General features: G+C 44.4%; 1 protein-coding gene across 3 annotated transcripts in view; it reads right to left on the bottom strand.

The window, feature by feature from the left end:
• Positions 1–1,403: 1,403 nt before the first annotated feature.
• LOC115531277 (integrin alpha-M-like) overlaps positions 1,404–22,296 on the bottom strand; it is a 28,552-nt gene continuing 7,659 nt past the window's right edge. The window contains exons 3-30 of one of the 3 annotated variants that reach the window (XM_030340432.1): positions 20,242–20,339; positions 19,624–19,694; positions 19,328–19,442; positions 18,959–19,086; positions 18,372–18,517; positions 17,923–18,073; positions 17,377–17,527; positions 16,858–16,928; positions 16,593–16,716; positions 15,897–16,075; positions 15,216–15,368; positions 14,718–14,930; positions 14,486–14,619; positions 11,528–11,673; positions 10,971–11,110; positions 9,199–9,324; positions 8,857–8,924; positions 7,228–7,369; positions 6,613–6,711; positions 6,279–6,358; positions 6,022–6,108; positions 4,863–4,932; positions 4,157–4,255; positions 3,481–3,561; positions 3,139–3,249; positions 2,524–2,637; positions 2,330–2,440; positions 1,404–1,815 (exon numbers count right to left, since the gene is read on the bottom strand). In XM_030340432.1, coding sequence (XP_030196292.1) covers positions 1,684–1,815; positions 2,330–2,440; positions 2,524–2,637; positions 3,139–3,249; positions 3,481–3,561; positions 4,157–4,255; positions 4,863–4,932; positions 6,022–6,108; positions 6,279–6,358; positions 6,613–6,711; positions 7,228–7,369; positions 8,857–8,924; positions 9,199–9,324; positions 10,971–11,110; positions 11,528–11,673; positions 14,486–14,619; positions 14,718–14,930; positions 15,216–15,368; positions 15,897–16,075; positions 16,593–16,716; positions 16,858–16,928; positions 17,377–17,527; positions 17,923–18,073; positions 18,372–18,517; positions 18,959–19,086; positions 19,328–19,442; positions 19,624–19,694; positions 20,242–20,339 — 3,340 coding nt within the window. In that variant the 3' untranslated portion in view covers positions 1,404–1,683. The remainder of the gene's footprint in view (positions 1,816–2,329; positions 2,441–2,523; positions 2,638–3,138; positions 3,250–3,480; positions 3,562–4,156; positions 4,256–4,862; positions 4,933–6,021; positions 6,109–6,278; positions 6,359–6,612; positions 6,712–7,227; positions 7,370–8,856; positions 8,925–9,198; positions 9,325–10,970; positions 11,111–11,527; positions 11,674–14,485; positions 14,620–14,717; positions 14,931–15,215; positions 15,369–15,896; positions 16,076–16,592; positions 16,717–16,857; positions 16,929–17,376; positions 17,528–17,922; positions 18,074–18,371; positions 18,518–18,958; positions 19,087–19,327; positions 19,443–19,623; positions 19,695–20,241; positions 20,340–22,296) is intronic. The other 2 variants (XM_030340433.1, XM_030340434.1) reach the window with 2 other exon arrangements.

Raw genomic sequence — 22,296 nt, 5'->3', positions numbered from 1 at the left:
GGTCAGGGTCAGGAGGCCCACAAGGGGCCATAAGCTTTTGTCATTCTGGTCAGCGCCTTTCCAGGTGACTGAGCAACTGGGGCCTGCCACCTTTCGTCTCTCAGATGGAACGCGGTGGCATGCACGCCGCCTCCGCAAAGTGGCCACACCTACCGCGGCAGACCTGGAGGCCAGCCGAGATCCTGATCCGGACACTGAAGTCATTAACAATGTATTCTGATTATCTACTATAATTACCCTATTATTGTTATTATTATATACTATAATATTCGTGTTATATCTCACTCAGGGATGTGGGTTGGATCTCCCCTGGAGAGGGGGGAAAATGTTATGTATCCATGACAGTGTTTACGGCATGCCCGTATTTTGATAGCATGCCTGTATTTTAATGTAACGGATGACGTGTTTCCGGTGAGTGTGTCCGTTGGGATAAGTTTGAGTAAACAGTTGAACTCATGAGGCTCCCGTGTTTCGCGTAGTGTTTGCACACACAACAGTCACTCCGCGGGTGTACCTAAGATCTCTGGCCTCTTCACTTCGAATCACCCACTAGAGGCCGTCAAGTGGGCGTGGCCTATGTAGTGGGCGTGGCCGAGGTGACGTAATGGCTCCGCCCCTGTCTAAAGGTGCTGCCATCTGTGGCTAAAGTAGTTATTGCAGCTTAAGTGTTCGATCCTGCTTCCTAGTGGCTATGTGAGGGTAATGCAGCTTGTGTGTTTGAATCTTCTTCCTAGAGGCTATGTGGAGGCAGCTTATGTTCTTAAAATACGTAGCAAACCGGTCACATGATATCCGTCACACTGTTGATTCTTGATTTAAATATACATTTTTTGAAGAATTTATAAAAGGTTGTTGCATTAATAAAGTTCCGAAATGCCCATAGCCTCAAATGTCATCCATTCGTTAAAAGATGGTGTCCTTGAATGATATTGACTAAGATGGTGTTCAAACCCGCCCCTTTCTTTGACCTTTTCCAATCGCCACTAGTTCACAAAAAACCCTGTGGTCAGATGATCGTCATGACGAGTGGCAGCGAATACACACTGGTAGACGAGGTGTCGTGGCAAAAGGATCGAGGATCGTGGCAAAATGCTCCGTGATCCACGACCAGAACTTTAACTGCTGCTCTTTCGTCATTTGCTTTAAAGGTGACATCATACCACCAGGTGTGAGTGTGATTAGCTGTTACAAGCCGTTATGAAAATCTGCCTCTTCTGACCTCCCAAATGGGCGTGTCCACCTAGATGTATGCTAATGCTAGGGCTAATCACACTCATACCTGGTGGTATAATATGCTATTTTTAAATCGTATTGGCCCGGGACCAAATGAGTTGTCAATCAACATTCAAACAGGCCATAAAATATATATTTTTATTCCATTTATTAACACAACAAATGTATTAAATGCGGGGGATGATTTATTTTTAGTTATAGTGTATTTACATTTGGCCAATTATTTGTTGACCTGTCCGGCCAAAAGGAACGAATGGTAGTTCTACATGTAAAAATAAATAGTTCATAATTACAATGGTTTTCCAAAAGAGTTTTGTCCTAAAGGTGTAATCATTAGGTTTTATATGTGTACAATGAACAAAATCATTGATAATATGGGATGTGGGGAGGGAATCATGGGACTGAAGCATTCAAATTAGCATCTTAGCATGGAAGGGTGGTCTGCCTGGTTCACGGTGCTTCTCCACCATCTCCGCCACCTTCTCCGCCACCATCTCCGCCACCATCTCCACCTTCTCCACCTTCACCAGAAGTGCCAGCTTCTTTAATCATCTGTTTGTAGTGACTCTTGAAGAAGCCAGCCTGAAAACAGCAGACAGAATCAATCAAGTACCCATCAAGAGAGGACCTTGTGATGCCAACCCAATAACCCCCTATAATCCCTCAAAACGACCCAGAAGATGATTCATTCCCCGTCTCATTATCACATTGGATGATCATGGCCACTAGGGAGAAGTGTTGTGTTAATACAACAGTATGACAAGCCCTAACATAATCAACAATAATCTGCCCATGGTTAACCAACTTAATGTAAAAACTATAAATCAACCCTTTGCATTCATAGTTGTATTTATGCAACAGTCGTTTTTGGAGCAGTTTATATTTACTAAGTCATTTAGCAGATCTCAAGTGAATTCGGATATTGGGCATTAAGAAGCAGGTAGGGGTTAAGACCTGTTGCTCAGGGAAGCCATGGTAATTTGGGATTACATCAAGTATCTTCCAGCTGGAAGTTGAACAACTTTCCAAGACTACTGTCCTGAACTCAAGCCCTTTCTGCTGGGATCGGCCCATCCACACAAAGTCTTGAGGTCACCTTATATAGAGCGACCGCAATGATGGCCAGCAGGGGCAGTCCTCCGACGGTGCGTCCAATGATCTCTTTAGTGAAGTTTGCTACCGGGTACACCTCCACCTCAGTGACGATCTAAGGAGTCACATGACTGCGTGAAGGTTCTGATCAGAGACCCTCGACTAGCAGGACTGAGTTGAGACCAGAGCGAGTGTTACCTTTCGGATGGGAGGGGTGTGTTTAGACTCTGTGGAAAAGAAAATGTATGTGTCCTCATCGTATTCCAGGGTGGCTGTGCTTATGAGGAGGAACTTAGCCGACTGAATACCGATCTGTAAAAAAAAGCATAGACCAGTGAAATAGTAAGCTGGTTCGGGAATAGCCATAACATAGGAAGGAAAAGTCTCTATGGAAACTCTATATCTTCTTCAAACCCTCCCCGGTCTCCATGACGACCCTCTACCTTATTCAATCTCTCCCCGGTCTCCATGACAACCCTCCACCGTATTCAAACCCTCACCGGTCCCCAAGACGACCCTCTACCTTAATCAATCCCTCCCCGGTCCCCATGACAACCCTCTACCGTATTCAAACCCTCCCCGGTCTCTATGACAACCCTCTACCCTATCCAAACCCTCCCCGGTCTCCGTGACAACCCTCTACCCTATCCAAACCCTCCCCGGTCTCCGTGACCACCCTCTAGCCTATCCAAACCCTCCCCGGTCTCTATGACAACCCTCTACCCTATCCAAACCCTCCCCGGTCTCTATGACAACCCTCTACCCTATCCAAACCCTCCACGGTCTCCGTGACAGGCTCCTCCCCCAACCTACCTGTGTGATCCACCCAGAGCTGAGGTTGCCGTTGATGGTGAAGGTGTTGCTCTGCGCCCGACCCATGAACATGTTGCACCTGAACACCAGACAGCTCGCCACCGAGCAGTCCTGACACACACATCACCAAACCACACATCAACACACAGAATAACACAAAACCATGCACAACCACATACACAATGCCATTATCACAACCGCACACAACAGAGCGTAAAACACACACAACCCATCATGTGCAGAAACAACACACTACCAGCCGCGACCTGCGGCGCCACGGACAAACACACTCAACCCGTTATTAACAGAACCAAAGACGCCAGCGCACAGGGACATACATACCACTGTGAGGTTCTGCTGAACCTCCGCCAGAAAGTGTGGACGGGCCGCCGGCTCCACGCCGTCTCGCCGGCACTCTGGAACCTAGAAACAGCTTGAGAGTCAGCGTCTCTCTAGGCACCACCTGCTCACCCGTGGGGCGACCCAAGCTACTTCAACACAACACCACCTTCTAATGGATTTAACTTTGTTTGAGCCGCCTGGTTGAGATGAAAACATGACGTCGTCATCAGGGGTGAACTGGCTCAGGGAGCAGCATTAACAAACCAACCACCACATCAAGGTTCAGAGGAGATAGAATCACTTTCTGAATCCCTTCAGGGGTCACAGCAGCAAGTAATACACACAAAACAGAGGCAGAAAATACAAACTGTCTGTGTGTGTGTCTGTGTCTGTGTTTTGAAGAGACTTAGTGCCGTTTTCGTTATCATTTTTATGACAATACTGAATTTTAAAGGTGAGTTTGACCTTTTATATTTATCAAGCAAAATAATGTCATTGTATATTGACATATATGGCGTGTGTGTCTGTAAGTGTGTGTGTGTGTGTGTGTGTGTGTGTGTGTGTGTGTGTGTGTGTGTGTGTGTGTGTGTGTGTGTGTGTGTGTGTGTGTGTGAGGTGTGGAGGTGTGGAGGTGTAGGAGTCTGTTGAGTGGTGGAGTCTGTGCTCCGTCAGCCACCTGGAGGTCTTCCCTCTCCTGCCAGATGTGTTCGCCTCCGAGCCGCACAGGAACCTTGATCAGCACCGTCACATTAAAAGCCCTCCCAAAGTTTAACACCTGAGAGAGAGACAGAGAGACAGAGACAGAGACAGAGAGAGACAGAGACAGAGAGAGAGAGAGAGACAGACACAGAGAGAGAGAGGGGCAAACAGGTAGAGAGAGAGAGACAGAGACAGAGACAGAGAGAGAGAGAGAGAGAGAGAGAGAGACAGACACAGAGAGAGAGGGGGGCAGACAGGTAGAGGGAGAGGGAGACAGACACAGAGAGAGGCAGACACAGAGAGAGAGAGGCAGACACAGAGAGAGACAAAGGCAGACAGAGAGAGACAGAGGGAGAGACGGATAGAGAGAGAGGGAAGCAGACAGAAAGAGAGGGAGACAGACAGACGGACAGACAGACAGACAGACATACGGACAGAAAGAGAGATAGAGAGGCAGACAGGGATGATGGTGGAGAAATATTAACGGAGAGAATGAGAAAGGGAGAGGTAATGATGGGTTATGATGGACAATGATGAGAGAGACAGCGGTAGATGGAAGAGAGTGATAGTTGAGATGAAAAGCAAAGATCACAAAGTGATTGCATGTTAAAGAGGATCAATTATCTGAAATAATTTAATATTAATTTCATAGTGCTTTAAAATAGTTTTACAGCTACGCTTACCGTTACTGGATTCACCACTGGTTTGTGTAAATCCTTTCTTCCGAAGGTGAAGTTGGTGTAACTGAGTGAGCTAAATAAGGAGAGAGTGAGTCAGTTAATATACAGCCCTTGGATATTATTCTGCAGCTACTCCAATCTGTACTGGATGGTATGTTCAGTAATGTTAGGTTCAATGACATATGTTGTTAATATGTTTAGTGATTTACTGTATGTTTTTAGTATTTTCGGTGATGTTATGTTCAGTGATGTATGTTGGTATGTGCAGTCTGTTCAGTATTTTCAGAACATTACATCACTGAACATATTAACAACATCACTGAGCATACTACCATGCATCACTGAAGATAGGAAACGCATGTATAACTGAACATAGGAACAACATACATATGTTGTTCCTATGTTCAGTTATGCATGTTGTCAATATGTTCAGTGATGTTACGTTCAGTGATGTATGTTACAATGTTCAGAGATGAATGTTGTTAGTATGTTCAGTGATGTATGGAGGTTACTCCACATGTTCAACCAGATGTTTGGAAGGAAAGGAGTTGAGGACTTTCTTTGTCTTCTCGTATAATTCTGTCATGGAAAAATGTTTTTCATAATATCACAAATACTATGACTTGACTGAATACACCTTGATGACTTGACTGGAACATCAGAGAGGAAGAGAGCTACTTCCCTTCTCATGGTACAGATGGAAGTAAAAGTACCTGTGTATGTGTGTGAGCACAAGACTGAGTGTGTGTGCATTAGTGTGTGTTGGTGTTGGGTGCCTGGTTGTAATTCATAAAGGGGGGTTTGTTATTTATCTTTGACGGCTTTTGCTGTGTTTTACTGCTGTGATCAGTGGAATCTCAACCTCAATTTGACATCGGCCTATTGCTTGTGGAGATGTGAGAAAGACGCGACTACTGTGCACATGCACAAGCCCAGTTATGAAATACATAACTATTTGCTACATGCTAATTTGTTATCTTTGAGATGGAATTATCTTTTATTTAAGGAACAGCTCAACACACTCCCCCCCATAGTGTGTTAACCTTAAATCTGACTGCCCGCCAGGGCTATCTTCTATGGTCAATTCTTCCCTCTCCAGACCGGTCACGCCCTTCGTCTTTGTTTCATCCAAAAAACGTGTGTTGCATTTGTGCAAACCCACCCGGCGATGGAAAGGAATATGCTGTACTTCACGTCGATCTCCTCCGTCTGTTTCAGTACACTGTGCTGTGAGTGATCCAGGTTTCCACTAAACAGACCCAAGGAAACGTTAAAGAAAGGTTACAAAGTAAACGTGCTTCTATGGCCCTTGACTCCTCATCGGCTGCCATCAGACGGGGGACTCAGTGCAGGACCTGAGGAGGTCTGTGTGGCCTGGAGGGCAGAGGTTGGAGGTGAGTGTGCATGTGTGTGAGCTACCTGTTGGCCTTGGCTGTGATGCAAATCTTGTGGCTCAGCCGACTGTTGGAGTCTATGCCGTAGGACACGGTGAACACAGCCTGATGGGCAGACAGTCTTCGTCAACAATCATGTGAATGAATCAGTAGCATGATCCTCCCATGACCAGAAAGACCCTGTGACGATCAGCCTCCACACTAACTAACACAATAACCACCTAACTAGTTAACTGACGTACTCACTGACCGGCTAATTATCCACCTAACTGACATACTCAGTTCATACAGATCACTCAATGACCTAAGGGACTAACTGGTAGATTGACTGGGTGGTCGGTGTGATGGCGGCGGCGGACCTTAGCGTTGGTCTTGAGGATGGGTCTGTAGACCCAGCAGCTGCTCAGTCCGAGAGACAGGCCGTTCTCACTGTCCACCGAGCTGCACTCCACCCGCCCCTGAGGGGGAAAGACACATCAGCCTCCTCCAGCCCACAGCTGAGCCTTCCCCTGCACTCTGATGGTTCATACTGAGTGTACATGGACATTTAGGGTTTGCTTTTAAGACCAGGGCTGATCACAGGTACACACTTAGTGCAGTATAAACACAATATTGAGATCTACAAAAAGAAATGAACCACATGACCAGCTCAATTTCAGTTCAAAAAGACACATACACAATTACAAGCCTTTCAAATCCGGCCCGAATTGTAAATCTGACCCCATAGTGAATTTTAACAGGCAAAATGATACTTTTTGAACTACGTTCCAATGTCGTTATTTAAAATCAGCGTGATCTGCCGCAGTTCTTATTATGTGAGTACAGAGACTTGTTTAGATGATGCCGGATCAACTTCTACTTGTTGTGTTGCTTGGTGGGCTGTTTCTGTCCACGGTCTCATGGCTCTTTGCTCTCCTTCGCTTGCATACAAACAGAGGGATGCTCAAACCAGAACCAAAATGCTATGCACGCACCTGCAGGGTGCTAAACTTCCTGAAGGAAAGTCCTGCGGGGTAGGTCAGAACCACCTGGCTGTTGTACGAGTCTCCTCCCAGGTTGGTGAGGGATGTCGTCACGTTCAGTAAGTCATCCATGCCGACCCGAACGGCAGAGGAGCTGGTGTAGGGGAGAAAGGAGGATTAGGAAACAACTACTTAACCAGCTATCAAGACGTCTTGACCATGCTAGCCAGCCTACTGTGTGAACGGACCGCATTTATACAGCGCTTGTCTAACCAGGGGCCAGACAAAGCACTTTACAATATTGCTTAACATTCACTCATTCAAGCAACAGACGGCGGTCTCAGACATGAAACACAGCCAGCTCGTCGGGAGCAGTGAGGCGCCTTGCTAAGGGACACCTCCACACACACAGGATCAGGGGTGGACTGGCCATCTGGCATACCGGGCATCGTCCCGGTGGGCCGTTGACCCAATGTGGGCCGGTCTGGTCCGCTATGTTTTTTTTTTTTCTCTCTCTCTAAATTCCCTCCAATTGGGCCGGCCAATGGGCAACAGAGGGCTAGCAGTGTGTGGCCAGCATCGACACCGATTATTGGTCTATGTTTGTCATTGTCAATCAATCATGGGCTGACAGGCTCAGAGAGCCCTGGCAGTGCTGTAAATCACAACAGAAACCAGGGTGGGCTGGACCTCATGGCATGGGCCAGAGTCGTGGGAGTCCGCGACTCCCACGAGTAAGTAATTCATGTCTTAGACTTTTTCTCGCAGCTACAGATAAAAAAAAAAAAATTCTCTATTTATGGTTTCACAATGACTGAGTCACAGTTGAAACAAATGCGTTTCAGCTCTAATGCTGCTACTGTCTGTAATATGTTTCTATTTAGATTATTTGTCAGGATATTTTGTTATTATTGTCCGAGTCTGGTTTTAACTAATGCTGGGCTTACACAAAATTTTTTTCCCATTCACAGACTAAATACTGCAAGAGAGAAATTAGCGTTGGATCAAGTGTGATATTTAACAAGCGTTTTGTAGCTATGTAGATATGGGGGATGGAGATGCAGCAACCACAGGATGTCCGTTAACTTCCTGTTCAGGTTTCCAACTTTCTTGTCAGCAGCACAAGAGAAACAAACTTGAAAAACAAAAACAAAAAAAAGCAATTTGCACTGCTATTTGCAGTGCAAATAGCAGGATGTATGTACTTGATAAAATTGTTTTAATAAAGTATATGCAGGGTTCTTCCCGTTTGTCTCGTCCCACCCCTAGTGCTGATAATGTAGTGGGCTGGTCTGGACAGAAAATGCCAGGGCTGAATTTTTGTCCCAGTCCACCCCTGCACAGGATCGAACTAGCAAGCTTTCGGTTACCAGCCAGCCCGCTGTAACTCCAGAGCCACATGCCGCCTTAGCGTGGGTTCCTTCACAGACTGGATTCAGCGGGATGTGCCGCACAAAACAAACGTTTCCATGTCATTTTGCAGGGGAATTAGACGTTTAATTTATTTTCTTATTTTGCTTTTGAAAATGTTCACTTCACTTTGTGTTTCAGATCTCAACACATTGTCTTCACCTCGCCTACCTCCTCTGACCATCACACATCCTTCTCACCTACACGTTATAACAGCTCAGGTTGACTCACCCACTGAAGTTGAAACCGACTTTGAGTTCATCCGCACATGCATTTTCGCAGTTGATCTTGAAGCTCAGCTGTGTGAGAGTGAGGAGGGGGGGAGGTTAGAAGATATGTGTTGGTGTGAACCATGGTCACACTTCTGTTCTTACGTTGACAGTGTTAACCACGGGGAACCAGGCGGCCGTTTATCTAAAACACCTCATCTCCCACGTAATTATGCCCCTGTGTGTTCAGTTCATGGGTTCAGAAAATAAGAGGACTTCAAAATGTTAGGGCCGCCCTATCTCGTACACGGAACCAGGTATATAATGAGACAGAGCGTTGGAGTGGAGATGGAGAGGAGCCTACTGGATGGTAGCTGGTGGTGAGGGCTTGCTGGGACAGACTGGGGCTGAGGTCGTCCGTTGAGGGGACGCCGACGAACGAGAAGGTCAGCTCATTGTACAAGTCGTTCAGAGAGTCATCGGGACAGGGCTGCAATATAAGGGACAATACACGGTTACAATCTGCTCCTTTAGACCGCCGCTGGAACCATTCAAGAGTTGTAAAGTGGAAGAGAAGAAGAGAGCTCTGATAGAGGAAATGGCCCTTCCCTCTATGCTCCCGCACTCCAAACACTTTTCAGCCATTCAGAAGTTATGCATTTCACGCATTGTGAGTGACAGCCAAGATGGATTCCCCGAACCAATAAGGGAAGAGATACCCTGATAGTCCAGAATTAGTCTGGCATTAGCTGGAAGCGTTCTAAAATCCAAATGTTCTCCTACTCAAAGTCAATTTAAGATTCTCACACCACATTTCCATCACTAATAAGTGCTTGATGTTCTTAACTGTATAACTACCTCGCTTCAATTCATCTCATAATTGTATTCTCACCAGTATGGTATTTATTAATTGATTGCACTTTATATATCTGTCATATTTTACACTTTTTACACTTTTAAGAGTCAGTTCTCCATTTATAAACATACACTGTACATATTTTATATTTTTGGGCATTTGTACACACCTGTGCCTTAATAATAATAATAATACATTTAATTTAGAGGTGCCTTTCAAGACACCCAAGGTCACCTTACAGAGCATATAGTCATCATACATTTTTTAAAAAGCAAGACATTGTGGAAAAAAATAAATAAATAAATAAATAAACATAAGCAATAAGAAATAAATAAAACAAAAACAATCAAAACAGTGATCAGTTAGACGTTGTGTGCGAGTTTGAACAAGTGAGATTTGAGTTGTGACTTGAAGGTTGAAATGGTGTCTGACTGTTTTATGTGTGGGGGGAGGGAGTTCCAGAGCCTGGGCACCCATTGAAGTGAGTCGTGATGTGGGGATACATAGTAGTCCAGCAGAGGTTGAGCGGAGGGGAGCGGGAGGGAGTGTATTCTTGGAGGAGGTCGCAGAGATAACTGGGGGCTAGGTTGTGGAGAGCTTTGTAGGTGAGGAGTAGGGTTTTGTATTGGATGCGGTAGTGTACTGGGAGCCAGTGAAGTTGAATGAGGACAGGGGTGATGTGGTCAGATGATTTGGTGCGGGTGATGATCCGGGTGGCTGAGTTCTGAATGATCTGCAGTCTGTTGATAAGTTTGGTGGGGAGTCCGGTGAGGAGGGCGTTGCAGTAGTCTATGCGTGATGTGACAAATTAGTGAACTAGGATTTCAGCGCTGGATTGGGTCAGTGATGGGCGGAGTCTGGCGATGTTGCGGAGGTGGAAGAATGCAGTCCGGGTGATGTTGTGAATATTATAGCCTTGTATGTACTGTCTGTCAGGTAGCAATGCTCTGCTTTTGTTTTGTTTTTATGTTTGGACCCAACCTCGTCCTTTGTAATACTGCTGTTCTATGTGTCTTCAATTGCCCCCTGGGGACAAATATATATTTTTTAAATTGAATTGAATTGAAATTATCTACCCTTTACTTTACTACTGCTCAATTTAAAATGTATTAGAGATTTATTACAAAAGGTATTACACAAGACAGCACAGAGCAGCCAAGTACCAAGTGATGAGCTTACCTGATTGACCTCTAAATTGTATAAATAGGTCACCTGGTGCTCCCATTGCACCTCACTAACTAACTACCAGTTACCAGCACGGTGCTTAGGGAACCACGTACCTCAATGACCACTCGGTAGGTGAAACATCTTCCTCGCTGGTTGAGAGTGAAAGACTCGCCCCGCACGCGCACATTCGGAGTGAAGTAGGCTCGCTTTCGGGTGGCGTCCGGTGACAGAGTAAAATTGATCTTGGCTTGTACTGGAAGACAGTAGAAAGGAAGACCATGTGGAACCAATTGTCACTACGTCCTAGATGTTATTATCGAAACAATCCCCTTCACCTTTTACCTCATATGGTTTGAATTTGAACGTTGACGTTGGAAAATTGTGAAGATGTGAAAGATTTATAGTGTGTGTGTTTCTGCCAATCCCATGAATGCATATAATCTTGCATGAGAGACCCCATGGGAAATAAAACAAGGGTTATCGCAAAAATAAGGCAGTGTAAGGGCCAGCTCTACCAGGTGAGCTAGACAGGGAATGGAACCCCAACCCTGGCAGTGTTAATGCTTGCTCTACTAGGCAGGGAATTGAACCGCTAACCCTGGAAGTGTTAATGCTTGCTCTACTAGCTGAGCTACAAACTGCCACAGGTTTAGGTGAGAGGTTCAGAAACCTGTCTGTAGGACCGAAGGTGGGCCGCTCATTGTGAAGCAGACTTCAGCGGAGATGTTCACCGGGGTGAGGCAGTCAGAGGGGCTGGGTGGTATCTGGGCCGGAGTGAAGGTCACTTGAGCTTCCACCATCACAATGGGTTTGGACCTGAGAGAAAGGAGGCACAATTTTTTTTTCACATATTTCAAACAATAATTCCCCCAAATTAGATAATCTGGATCACGTTCAAAATCAAATTTACTGTAAATAATTAGAAGGGGCAGTCCAGCGATTTAACATTTCATCAGAACGAGGTTCATCAGAATGAGTCTACAATAGTTTCCCAGATTGACATGGTTTGCATCACCTACCTACGTCATCAGTGGGCAGAAGGAAGAGCATATTGACCACAAGCGTTGTGCACAAGTACGGAGGTGTTATGCATTCATTTGAGAAAATGAGTTAACTATCTTTTCTGAGATAAGATTTCATGGTGATACAAATTCTGCTGTTTTTCTGAATTAACGAGATCCCTTACATTTCTACTTAAGAGCTCTAATTTATTGACACAAACATGTCCCATCTGTTTTTTTTAATCCAGTTCTATTTTGGTTTATGTTTGTGACGTTGGGAGATACTCGTGTCCTTAAGTAATATTGATGGTATTGTTATTAGTTTGTCGACTTTGCACACCTCAGGACTTTGGGGTTGTTCAGACGGAAAGCCTGTTGTGATCTGATGTTCTGATCTGACACTCACAACAGTTACACAACAACGTTGAAAAAAAATTAGTTTGCGTGGGTTGTAACCATGGCGATAACACCTCCCCCCCCCAACTCTTTCCTAAACTCTCAGCCCTAAACGCAGCTTATTTGTGGATTTTGGGGTGTCAGAAAGACTTGTTTTCTGTAAGGTCTGCCGCAGATCCAAAGATCGGAGTCTGATCTTTGGATGCTAAGATCTGAACTTTGCATCACTGGCAACAATCTGGTGTGTAAATAAACCAAGGATTCTGAATTCAACTCTGAATTATTTGTTAGAACGTTACAACGTTACAACGTTACAACGTGACAGAGCTTTGTTTTGCACTGGCTCGTGAGAGAAACACAGTGGCAGTAAACTGGTCATGTTGGTATCGGGGACGCATATTGTGAGAGACAAGAGCTGTATTGAACTGAACGATTTCACACGTAGCTAAATGTTACTTTACTGGTTTAATACAATCTGCGACTTTTGACACTTCAAAAATTATCTTTTAAATAATAAGTTATTTGTTATTTGCCATTGATTGCAGTACATACATTTTCCTAAATAATTTCCCGTGAGGGAAACAAAACTGGTGGACTTGGGCTCACTATGTACTCTAGCTCTGAGTGTGCTCCTCTGCAGCGCAAGAGAGAGGATCTTGCTGGGGCTCAAGGCACCTGCGCTTTAAAGGAGACATATTATACCACCAGGTGTGAGTGTGATTAGCCTCACAAGCCGTTTTGAAAATCTGCCCAATATGGCATCACTAGTGGGTGTGTCCACCTAGATCTACACTGGGTAGATCAGTTTACCAGCCTACCCAGTGTACTGACGTAACCGTTGCCCATCTATCAAGCACAGATCTAGGTGGACACTAGGGGTGTGAACGGTTACAAAATATTGTAAACGGTTACACAAACCCTTTTTTTTCTTGTACACGGTTAACCGTTTTATTTATTTATTTATTTATTTTAAGTGGACCGCAGTCGCGCTATACGACCAATGGAGGGTAGAGTTTAGATCGAAAATCAAGCTTTTGGCCGTGATATTATATATACAAATATTATATTATATACTATTATATTATATAGAGCTCCGGGAGTCGCAAACGGCAACATTCACTTTCTCCTCCGTGCTGCAGTTCACCCCGGACTGCACTGCACTGAGTTTGACGGTTGAACGCTGATTGGCTGTTACAAATTCTCGTGAACGCGCTCGCCTGTGCAAGGCAAAAGTGTGGTGTGACAAATCAAAACTTGTCGCCGGATTTCTCTCGCGAAAAATTCGCCGATACACGTCTCTGCGTTCACTTTGTATGGGATCTTGTCGCCCCGTCGCGTTTGGTGTGAACGTACGGTTGAGGCCAGCACTGGAACCGTGAACTTACACGTTACATGACGTAGCCTAATGCCCGGTGTTCAGTTACCCAACATTTATCGCGTGCATTTATTAGCTCCTTAATGTTGTCCAAGTGGAACATTTGTAGCTTTATTAATCGCTAAATAAATATTATGTGTTATTTTTGATTCAAATTTTTATTTTTTCGGTTTTCGTTTACTGATTTTTCCTAAACGGTTATGATTTACTAACCGGTTACACGTGTACACGTGTACCCGGTCACACCCCTAGTGGACACGCCCACTAGTAATGTCATATGGGGCAGATTTTCTAAACGGCTTGTTAGGCTAATCACACTAACCCCTGGTGGTATAATATGTCCCCTTCAACACGCTGTATCTGAATGCTACCAATATACACACCACTGGGTGCAGAGCAAGAGGGCTTCTGGTACAGCTCATTAAAATGCGCCAGAACGAGTTGTTGGGTGTAGGGTGGAGCCTTGTGCAACAGATGGATAGTTATTTGACAGGGTTGGCCTGTAAAACCATCTCCAACTCTTAAAGTGATACCACCTGCTGCCAGGGCTCTCCCGAAAATCCATAACAAAAAACAAAGTTTGGCGGCATGATAAAGTGGTAGGGGATCAATTTTTTGTCGGGGAGTCCCTCAGGCGTGAATGAGGCCCACCTGAGTGGGCAAGTTGATCCTGAATCCCATTTTCAATCATAAATAACAAAAGAATAAATAATAATAATTTCTTAAAATACAAAAGATCCCCCCCTTCCCGCTACCTCAACGGGAGCTTCATCTGTCGACCCTATAAGGTGCAGAAATGACCAAACTCTTTTTTCTATTACAATCATTCAATGCAAACACACGAGACTGAAAGTACCTGAGTAGGAACACTTTGCCCTTTGACCCCACGGCTAAATCAGGGAGTCCGTCCCCACTGAGGTCAGAGGAGGACTGGCTGATGGACAGGCCGAAGAACTGCAGTCCCGGCTGGATGTCTGAGCCTGCAATCCTCTACAGAGAGACCGGGACAATCCAGTAGATATTACCAGGGGGAAGGGTCACATTTCAGAAGATGAACGTCAGAACATGACAGAGGTCTGGGTTTCCACCTGCGAGATCCTGGGGTTTATGGTGCCTCTCATGTCGCCGTGGAAGATGTACACGCTGCCTTGGCCCTGGTTCTCCAGCGGGGCCCCAACGGCCAGGTCATAGACCCCGTCCTGGTTGAGGTCAGGGAGGGGAGCCATGGAGGATCCGAACCTTCCTTTTTCCCCTGCTTGTCCTCGCAGGACGACCGGCTCCTCAAACTGGCAGTCCACTCTCTGGCAGGGACACACGGGTCAGACTGAATCTAGACCCCCATTGGCTGATGGAAATTAGCCTACAACCCCATTGGCTGATGGTAATTTGACTACACCCTCCAATTGGCTGATGGTAATTAGACTATAACCCCCATTGGCTGATGGTAATTTGACTATACCCCCCATTGGCTGATTGTACTTAGACACTACACCTCCCGTTTGCTGATGGTAATAGACTATGAAACCTGTTGGCTGATGGTAATTAGACTAAACAGCCCTTTGGTTCATTTTAGGGGGGTTACTCACGGAGGCGGTGAGTTGGCAGACGTACACCCGGCCCTCCCAGTCCTCCTCCATGTGCAGAGGGGCGGCGATGAGGACAACTTTGCTGAACATCTGACGGGTGGAATTCACTGCCATGGTCACTATCTCCGCCCCAAAATACTCACCAATCTGAGACTGATTGACACCAAGCAAAAGCAATAATGATGTTAATAATAATAATAATAATAATAATTGGGAGTTATATGGGGGGGGGGGGTTTGGACCAATTCAAGTTGGACCTCTGGCGCCCTCCTAGGTCATTTGCGGCGGAGACATTGTGTGGGGTTTGTTTATCTCTATGGGTGGGTTAGCGTTGCTGTTACTGAGTTGTTGTTCCCGACACCGTGACCGAGTCGTTTATGTTGGTTGGTTGTGTTGGGTGTGTTTTGGTGTGTCATGTGTGTGTTCAATGAAGGCGTCGGAGTCGTGCGGTGTAAGGGGCGCGAGAGTCGAATGACCGCTTAACTTGGGCTCCCGTCTCATCCTACCCGCGCTGCTCGTCGAAATATGAATAAGCTTCCCCATTGTATAGCCCTTGTCAAACACCGGGATAACACAGATTACAGTTAAAAAGCATGAGACTAGATAAAAAAATATTATAAAGGTTTTCTAAAAGCATTTGTACTTGTAAAGTACAAAAAGTACAAATGCTGCATGCTGGACCTTTGTTTTGACAGAGATTTCCTGCTGACAGACCTGCCATGGAGAGGGGTCAACCATCTGGCCTTTAGAGATGTCCAAAGATTTAGGATAGACAAACACTACTCCTCTGTGAAGGTATCTCGGCGCCCCTACAATGGTTAGAGGTCCACTTCTGGTATGAGCAACAGCCATGGAGTAGCCTGGATGGACCCAAAAAAAATAAAAAAGTACCAAACATTAGAATTAGCTAGCTCATTAGGACAGAATGCTAGCTTGTTAAGATAGCTTGCTAGCTCATTACGAAAGCTTACTAGCTTGTTAAGATATCTTGCTAGCTTGTTAGAATAATCTGCCTGTTCCTCCAAGAAAAAAAAAAAAGATTGAAATTGGAGATATGAGACTTATTTTAGATAGAAATCTGAAATAGTCCGATTTCAGAGTCATTGTAGAACGAACACAGGTGCTACATCCCTTAACACTGATTATGGATCTGCTCCTTTTTTGTAACAGGGCAATAGTAATAGACTTCAGGGACGGGATTCAATAGGTATGTCTACAGTGATTCGCCTCACGCTTCTTACTTATTCTCTAGCTAAGAACCCAGAAGGTCATGATTGGTCAGATCCTGAACAGCCTTGAATGGCGCTGAAGAAGCTAAACTTTCTCACTGGTTCAAACTCCACATTGATCCTTTCACTGTTTCTTAGTGTTTCTTACCTAGATAGCTGTCTTTCTCCACAAACTGTTCGTCCTGTGGAAATGTAAGCTGACCATCAGATGAGTAGCCCCGAAAGCCCCCACTCCAATCATACGCTCCGACAGATGCCATCTGAAACCCACCCTGGAAAGTATGAAGAAGCATTAGGTCACTATTCGGGACATACTGTATGTATAACTAACCTCTCAGCAATGTGGAGTTGAATTAAGGTTGTTAATGTGTGGAAAAGATTCTTAGTGTTGGTCGATTGAAAGACTTGTTCACCCCCGGGACGAAGGCTGCGCTGAACCCTTCCTGGGCCATCTCCATTATCAAAGAGCCACCTGTCTGAGTTCCTAAAGGGAAGACGTATCAGAGTCATGCACCCTCTGGCTTAGCAGCCTTTGAAAACATATGCCTTCCTGGATGCTCCTCTGATGATCAACATTTAAAACATCTATGATGGCCATAACTCCAACCAACATAGGCCTATGCATCATGCATCAGATGTCTTTGGTTCTGTGTTATGGACTGTATCTTATGGACTTACACGAGTCTTGATGGGACTCAGCAAAATACTCTCATGACCCTCTCTGGCATATACCAGAACTGTGATTGATGGATTTCTTTGTATCATTTTTAACTGACCATTTCTATCATCACGTCTTCAAAGAGTTAAGTTGGTGTTAAATAACTGACGTGATGAGAATTCCGAAGAATGATCACGCAAAATGATCATCAAATATTGCAATTTAAATAAATACCTGAGATGTATTTTGAGTTTTATGTGGAGAGACTTCCTACCTTCAATAGGGAAGATGCTTTCCTCCAGTGTGTCCCTGATTTTGTCCAGGGCGTCAAAGTTGCTGACGCGGAACACGTGTGTTTTGGGTGGTCTAGACGCGATCTTCTTCAACTCTGCTTTCGCACCAGACTGGTCGAAGGCTCTCCCCACCTATTCATAGAAAACAAAGATGAGAACTTTATCAGCCACGCAGAAAAATGTCATTATCATAGCATTACTTTTTACTGTCTTGATAAAAATAGACGTTAGAAACTGTATTTTCTGATTGGCTTGTCCAGCCTCGGTGGAGATACAATCACAACCCTATATAGCTGTTGAGGCACCTTTAAGGATCCCAACTCTCAAAATGTGTACAGCTTCAACTGTTAACGCTGCATTAGCCACTGAAGCCCCCCATGTTTTAGCTTCCCGTCCATCTACCATCAGCGCAGTGCTGAAGTGCCACTGAGAAAGGTAGGGTGTGCAGCCTGGTAACATTACCCATTATGCTTTTGTTTCTGAATGCTTTGCAATTTTTAACAATAACCATTTTAAAAGTGTCTTACCCCGATTGTAAATCGAACGATGCCCTTTGCCTTCGCGCCATTGACTGCGCGATCTAAATTTGAGAAGTCCAGTGACGCGCCATCGGTAATCACGATCAAAACCTTCTTTGAGCTTCTCCTAGACCCTCTGGTTGGTGAGAAGACTTGTGTACTTTGGAAACAAAATGACCAGTGGAGTGAATATTTGTTACCATACTCAAGGTTTTCCATGTTAAATGTAACCTTAACGTTGCCAGAATGTTACATTTCAACAAGTTAGAAGCCTAGACGTTTCTTGTGATTTTTCTTCTCAATTCTTTTGACGCATTAAAACACAATATCATTACAATATTTATAAACAATGTTACTTTATTATTTTTGCAAGATCAACCAATGAGTGATGGCTGCACCAGGCTGTGACATCGGGTCCAATGGTTCTGTTACGATAGAAGCGATGATGATGGACTTACACAACATGCTCGATGGCTCGTGCCGTGTACGTTCCTTCACCTTGTTGGCTTATTGACGGGATTTTACTTTCCAAAGACTTGGAGAGGTCAAAATTATCAAAATGATAATAAGTTATAGGAGTTCCTGAGTACTCGGTGATGGCGAACTGAAATGAAGACATAGACATTTATTTAAAATTAAAGCTATAACCATACAATGACAAAGCCGTCCCTGGTCCACTTATTTCATGCTGATATACAATGCCGAAATATTGTCTAATAATATCATGCCCATCAAAACTAGATAACAATATTGGCTATGAATTGTGGGAACTGAAAAACCAATAGTGGGAAGTAAAAAAACTATAGATTCCATTGACACCACCTAACTCAGAGTAGGTAGCCGATGCTCTTCGTTGTAGGTGCACCATTAAAGGCAGAGCGATCCGATGCAAGTATCTCTGCAGCACCACCATGCCTCCCCTGGCCACCCATAGATTCAGGGCTTGGATAATATCATGCTACGTAATACATGGGTGTCATTGTGTGGTTACACATTGACACTGCGGTGGACCTCGAGAAGTGTTCTTATAGACATCTGTCCCTACCCGTGTGTCTCCATTGCGTAAGGAGCTGACCAAACGCGTGACAAAGACCTTCGTGGCGTTGAAGTCCCGAACAGCTACGCTGCCAGAGCCGTCGATCAGAAAGGCGATGTCCGAAAGGCCAGGACAATCTGTCAATCCAATGAAACCCATGAAATGTGCATGATTAATTTCAGTTTACTGAATTTAATTATGTTTAATTGTGGTACGTTTGTTGAATAACAATATGAATATTTTGCAATGGACAATTCATAAGAGAACATCGGCCTATCTAAAGTGAGCCTCAAATCATCCTGTACACATCATAAACCTTTCCTCTATGAAGAGCTTAATACTAGGAAGTTTCAGCATCAGCATAGCTGACATGTTTACCCTTTAGAATTGATGGTCTTTGCAATTCAGCTCTATTTTGAGAGTTTATCTTCAAGCATAATCCGTTGTATGTGTTGATAGTCCTGCATTCTCTTGTAAGGGTTGGACCGCATGCCTAAACAAAGGAGAAATACGGTTACAAATAGTGTGTTCATTTTTGGAACAATTAAACAATACAACAATGTTTCTTCTCTAAACATCTAACTGTAGACGTTTGGACACTTGCCAATACTTTTTTGCCATCGATGGTTGTTTTTTAAAACAACCATTTAATGTTTAATACATGGACCCCTCACCAAAGTATTTTCAGAGGCTGGGTCCTTCGTCAACGTCAAACCAAGAGACATATTGACGGCGAACACTGGAACTGGAATCAAAAGCACAAGGATAGAAAATTGAAGCTGTGATGACTAAGTGATACCAACATAGGAATGACAGAGAAGAGGTGGAGCAGAACATTAACACTGCCAGGGTGCAGGGTCGAATCCCGTCTAGCTCAACTGATAGAGCATGGTATTGAAACTGCCAATGTTACGGGTTTGATTCCCATGCTCGGAATGTATTCACTTAAGGTATTGTAATATACTTTGGATGTAAGCATCCACCTAATTCCTTTTATTTGAAAAAGTTGTATAAAGTGTATTATCATGTGGTTGTTGCCTTGTGATAAGCACAAGGAAGTTTTTCCGAGGACCAAGATGATAAGCAAGCCTACATAACCTGAATGACAGTAAAAGTAACAGTTAATTACGTATTGAGACCATCGTCAATAACTCATTTCACTTTCAACTTTTGACCCAGGTCCTATTGGGTCCAATTTACATACAGGCAGCGCGTAAAAACACCACTTTTTCATTCAGTCCTGTTCAACAAATGAAAGGTAGCATGTATGATTGTGAATAGAGTGTGAATACCTGAGAGAGGGATGGGTTGACAATTGTTAGTAGTGCATTTGTAGATTCTGCCTCTTTCGGTTGGGGATGTCTGCAACAGTGGCTCGCTCACCAGTAAGCTTATCAGGGAGAGGGAGATGTTCAAATGTTACTATAGGACTAGTATAGAACATATAAGTTGAAAGCTAATGTGAGATTAGTTTAGCTTGATATGAACAAGGGCGTGACGTTGCAACCCTCAACACTAAGAGGGAGCACCGCTGCTCTCGCCCTTAAACCTCTACGACTAACTGGACAGGAACCTTAAACCTCTAGAGCCTTAAACCTCTAGGAGCCTTAAACCTCTAGGAACCTTAAACCTCTAGGAGCCTTAAACCTCAAGGAGCCTTAAACCTCTAGGAACCTTAAACCTCTAGGAGCCTTAAACCTCTAGGAGCCTCAAACCTCTAGGAGCCTTAAACCTCTAGGAGCCTTAAACCTCTAGGGCCTTAAACCTCTAGGAGCCTTAAACCTCTAGGAACCTTAAACCTCTAGGAGCCTTAAACATAGGAGCCTCAAACCTCTAGGAACCTTAAACCTCTAGGAGCCTTAAACCTCTAGGAGCCTCAAACCTCTAGGAGCCTTAAACCTCTAGGGCCTTAAACCTCTAGGAGCCTTAAACCTCAAGGAGCCTTAAACCTCTAGGAACCTTAAACCTCTAGGAGCCTTAAACCTCTAGGAGCCTCATACCTCTAGGAGCCTTAAACCTCTAGGAGCCTTAAACCTCTAGGGCCTTAAACCTCTAGGAGCCTTAAACCTCTAGGAACCTTAAACCTCTAGGAGCCTTAAACCTAGGAGCCTCAAACCTCTAGGAACCTTAAACCTCTAGGAGCCTTAAACCTCTAGGAGCCTCAAACCTCTAGGAGCCTTAAACCTCTAGGGCCTTAAACCTCTAGGAGCCTTAAACCTCTAGGAGCCTTAAACCTCTAGGAGCCTTAAACTTCTAGGAGCAAAGTCACCAGGAGCACCAAACTGACTGAACAGGAAACTCCAATCTCTACCGCAAAAATGTTCAGCATGATAAAGTAGGCCTACAAAATCTACATTATAGGCCTACAATTGTTTTTATACATCGGGCGTTTAACCTTGACCATCAGTTATAGCCATGGGAATTTCGGCATCAAACTTTTTGGAGGCTCGATTAACTTAATATGTATCTTTTGACCAGTCCAACAGGGAGATATAGGTGTTATCAATCCAATATAAATGTAATACCCAAACCCTCGAATAACGATAGGTATCGACAGATAGACCGTGAAAAACTAACGAGATCCAAACTTGAGTATGTAGACTATTGCTTATTTATCAGCCAACCTAAACGACAGAATAGACTGTTGGTGTGACCCAAAACGAGCCATATGAGCTCTCACTTGTACAGCGCCCCCTATCGCCTGTTTGAAGAAACAGCAACATCAATGTCACGTATGTCAAGGTTTTGCCAAAAACAAAATGGATGACATTAGATTTATTCTGTGGACATTTTTAGATAGTTTCTAACTTTGCTATTATAATTACAATTACAATTAGGGCAATTAGCAGACGCTTTTATCCGAAGCGACTTACATCGGTTTTTCTTGCGATAAACGGGTATTTTCATTTGGTAATCTTCAGTGAATGTACACAATGTTTAGCCTGTTAGTTAATGCAACCTGTTCTATCGTTGCCATGGTGATTCATATGGATGCCGCTATCCCTGAAACCACTCAGCTTCATGTTGATTGAATCAACGTCTTTGCGCCGATGAGTCGGCTGAGCTGAGTTGAGTTCAGTGTTATTATATGTAACTGGTGATGTTCTTTCAAATATTTTTCTCGAGTAACCAGGGGGGACATTTATTCTTTTTGGGACAGACTAGGACGTGTTTTTGTTCCTGGCACTAAAAATTCACTTCAGGAGGTTTTCACAATATGAGTTCCCCTAGCCTGCATATGGTCCCCCCGCGGGGCACCGCCGCCGCGGGGCACCCCCCCACCGCCGCGGGACAGGCCCCGCGGCTCCGGTGGAAAACATTCATGTCCAACAATCCCTTTCTCCTCA

This window comes from Gadus morhua, chromosome 18, assembly GCF_902167405.1.
Source record: "Gadus morhua chromosome 18, gadMor3.0, whole genome shotgun sequence".
NCBI classification, from domain to species: Eukaryota; Metazoa; Chordata; class Actinopteri; order Gadiformes; family Gadidae; genus Gadus; species Gadus morhua.
Note: the sequence above shows the minus strand (reverse complement) of the source record. Positions and strands in the feature narration are given on the sequence as shown.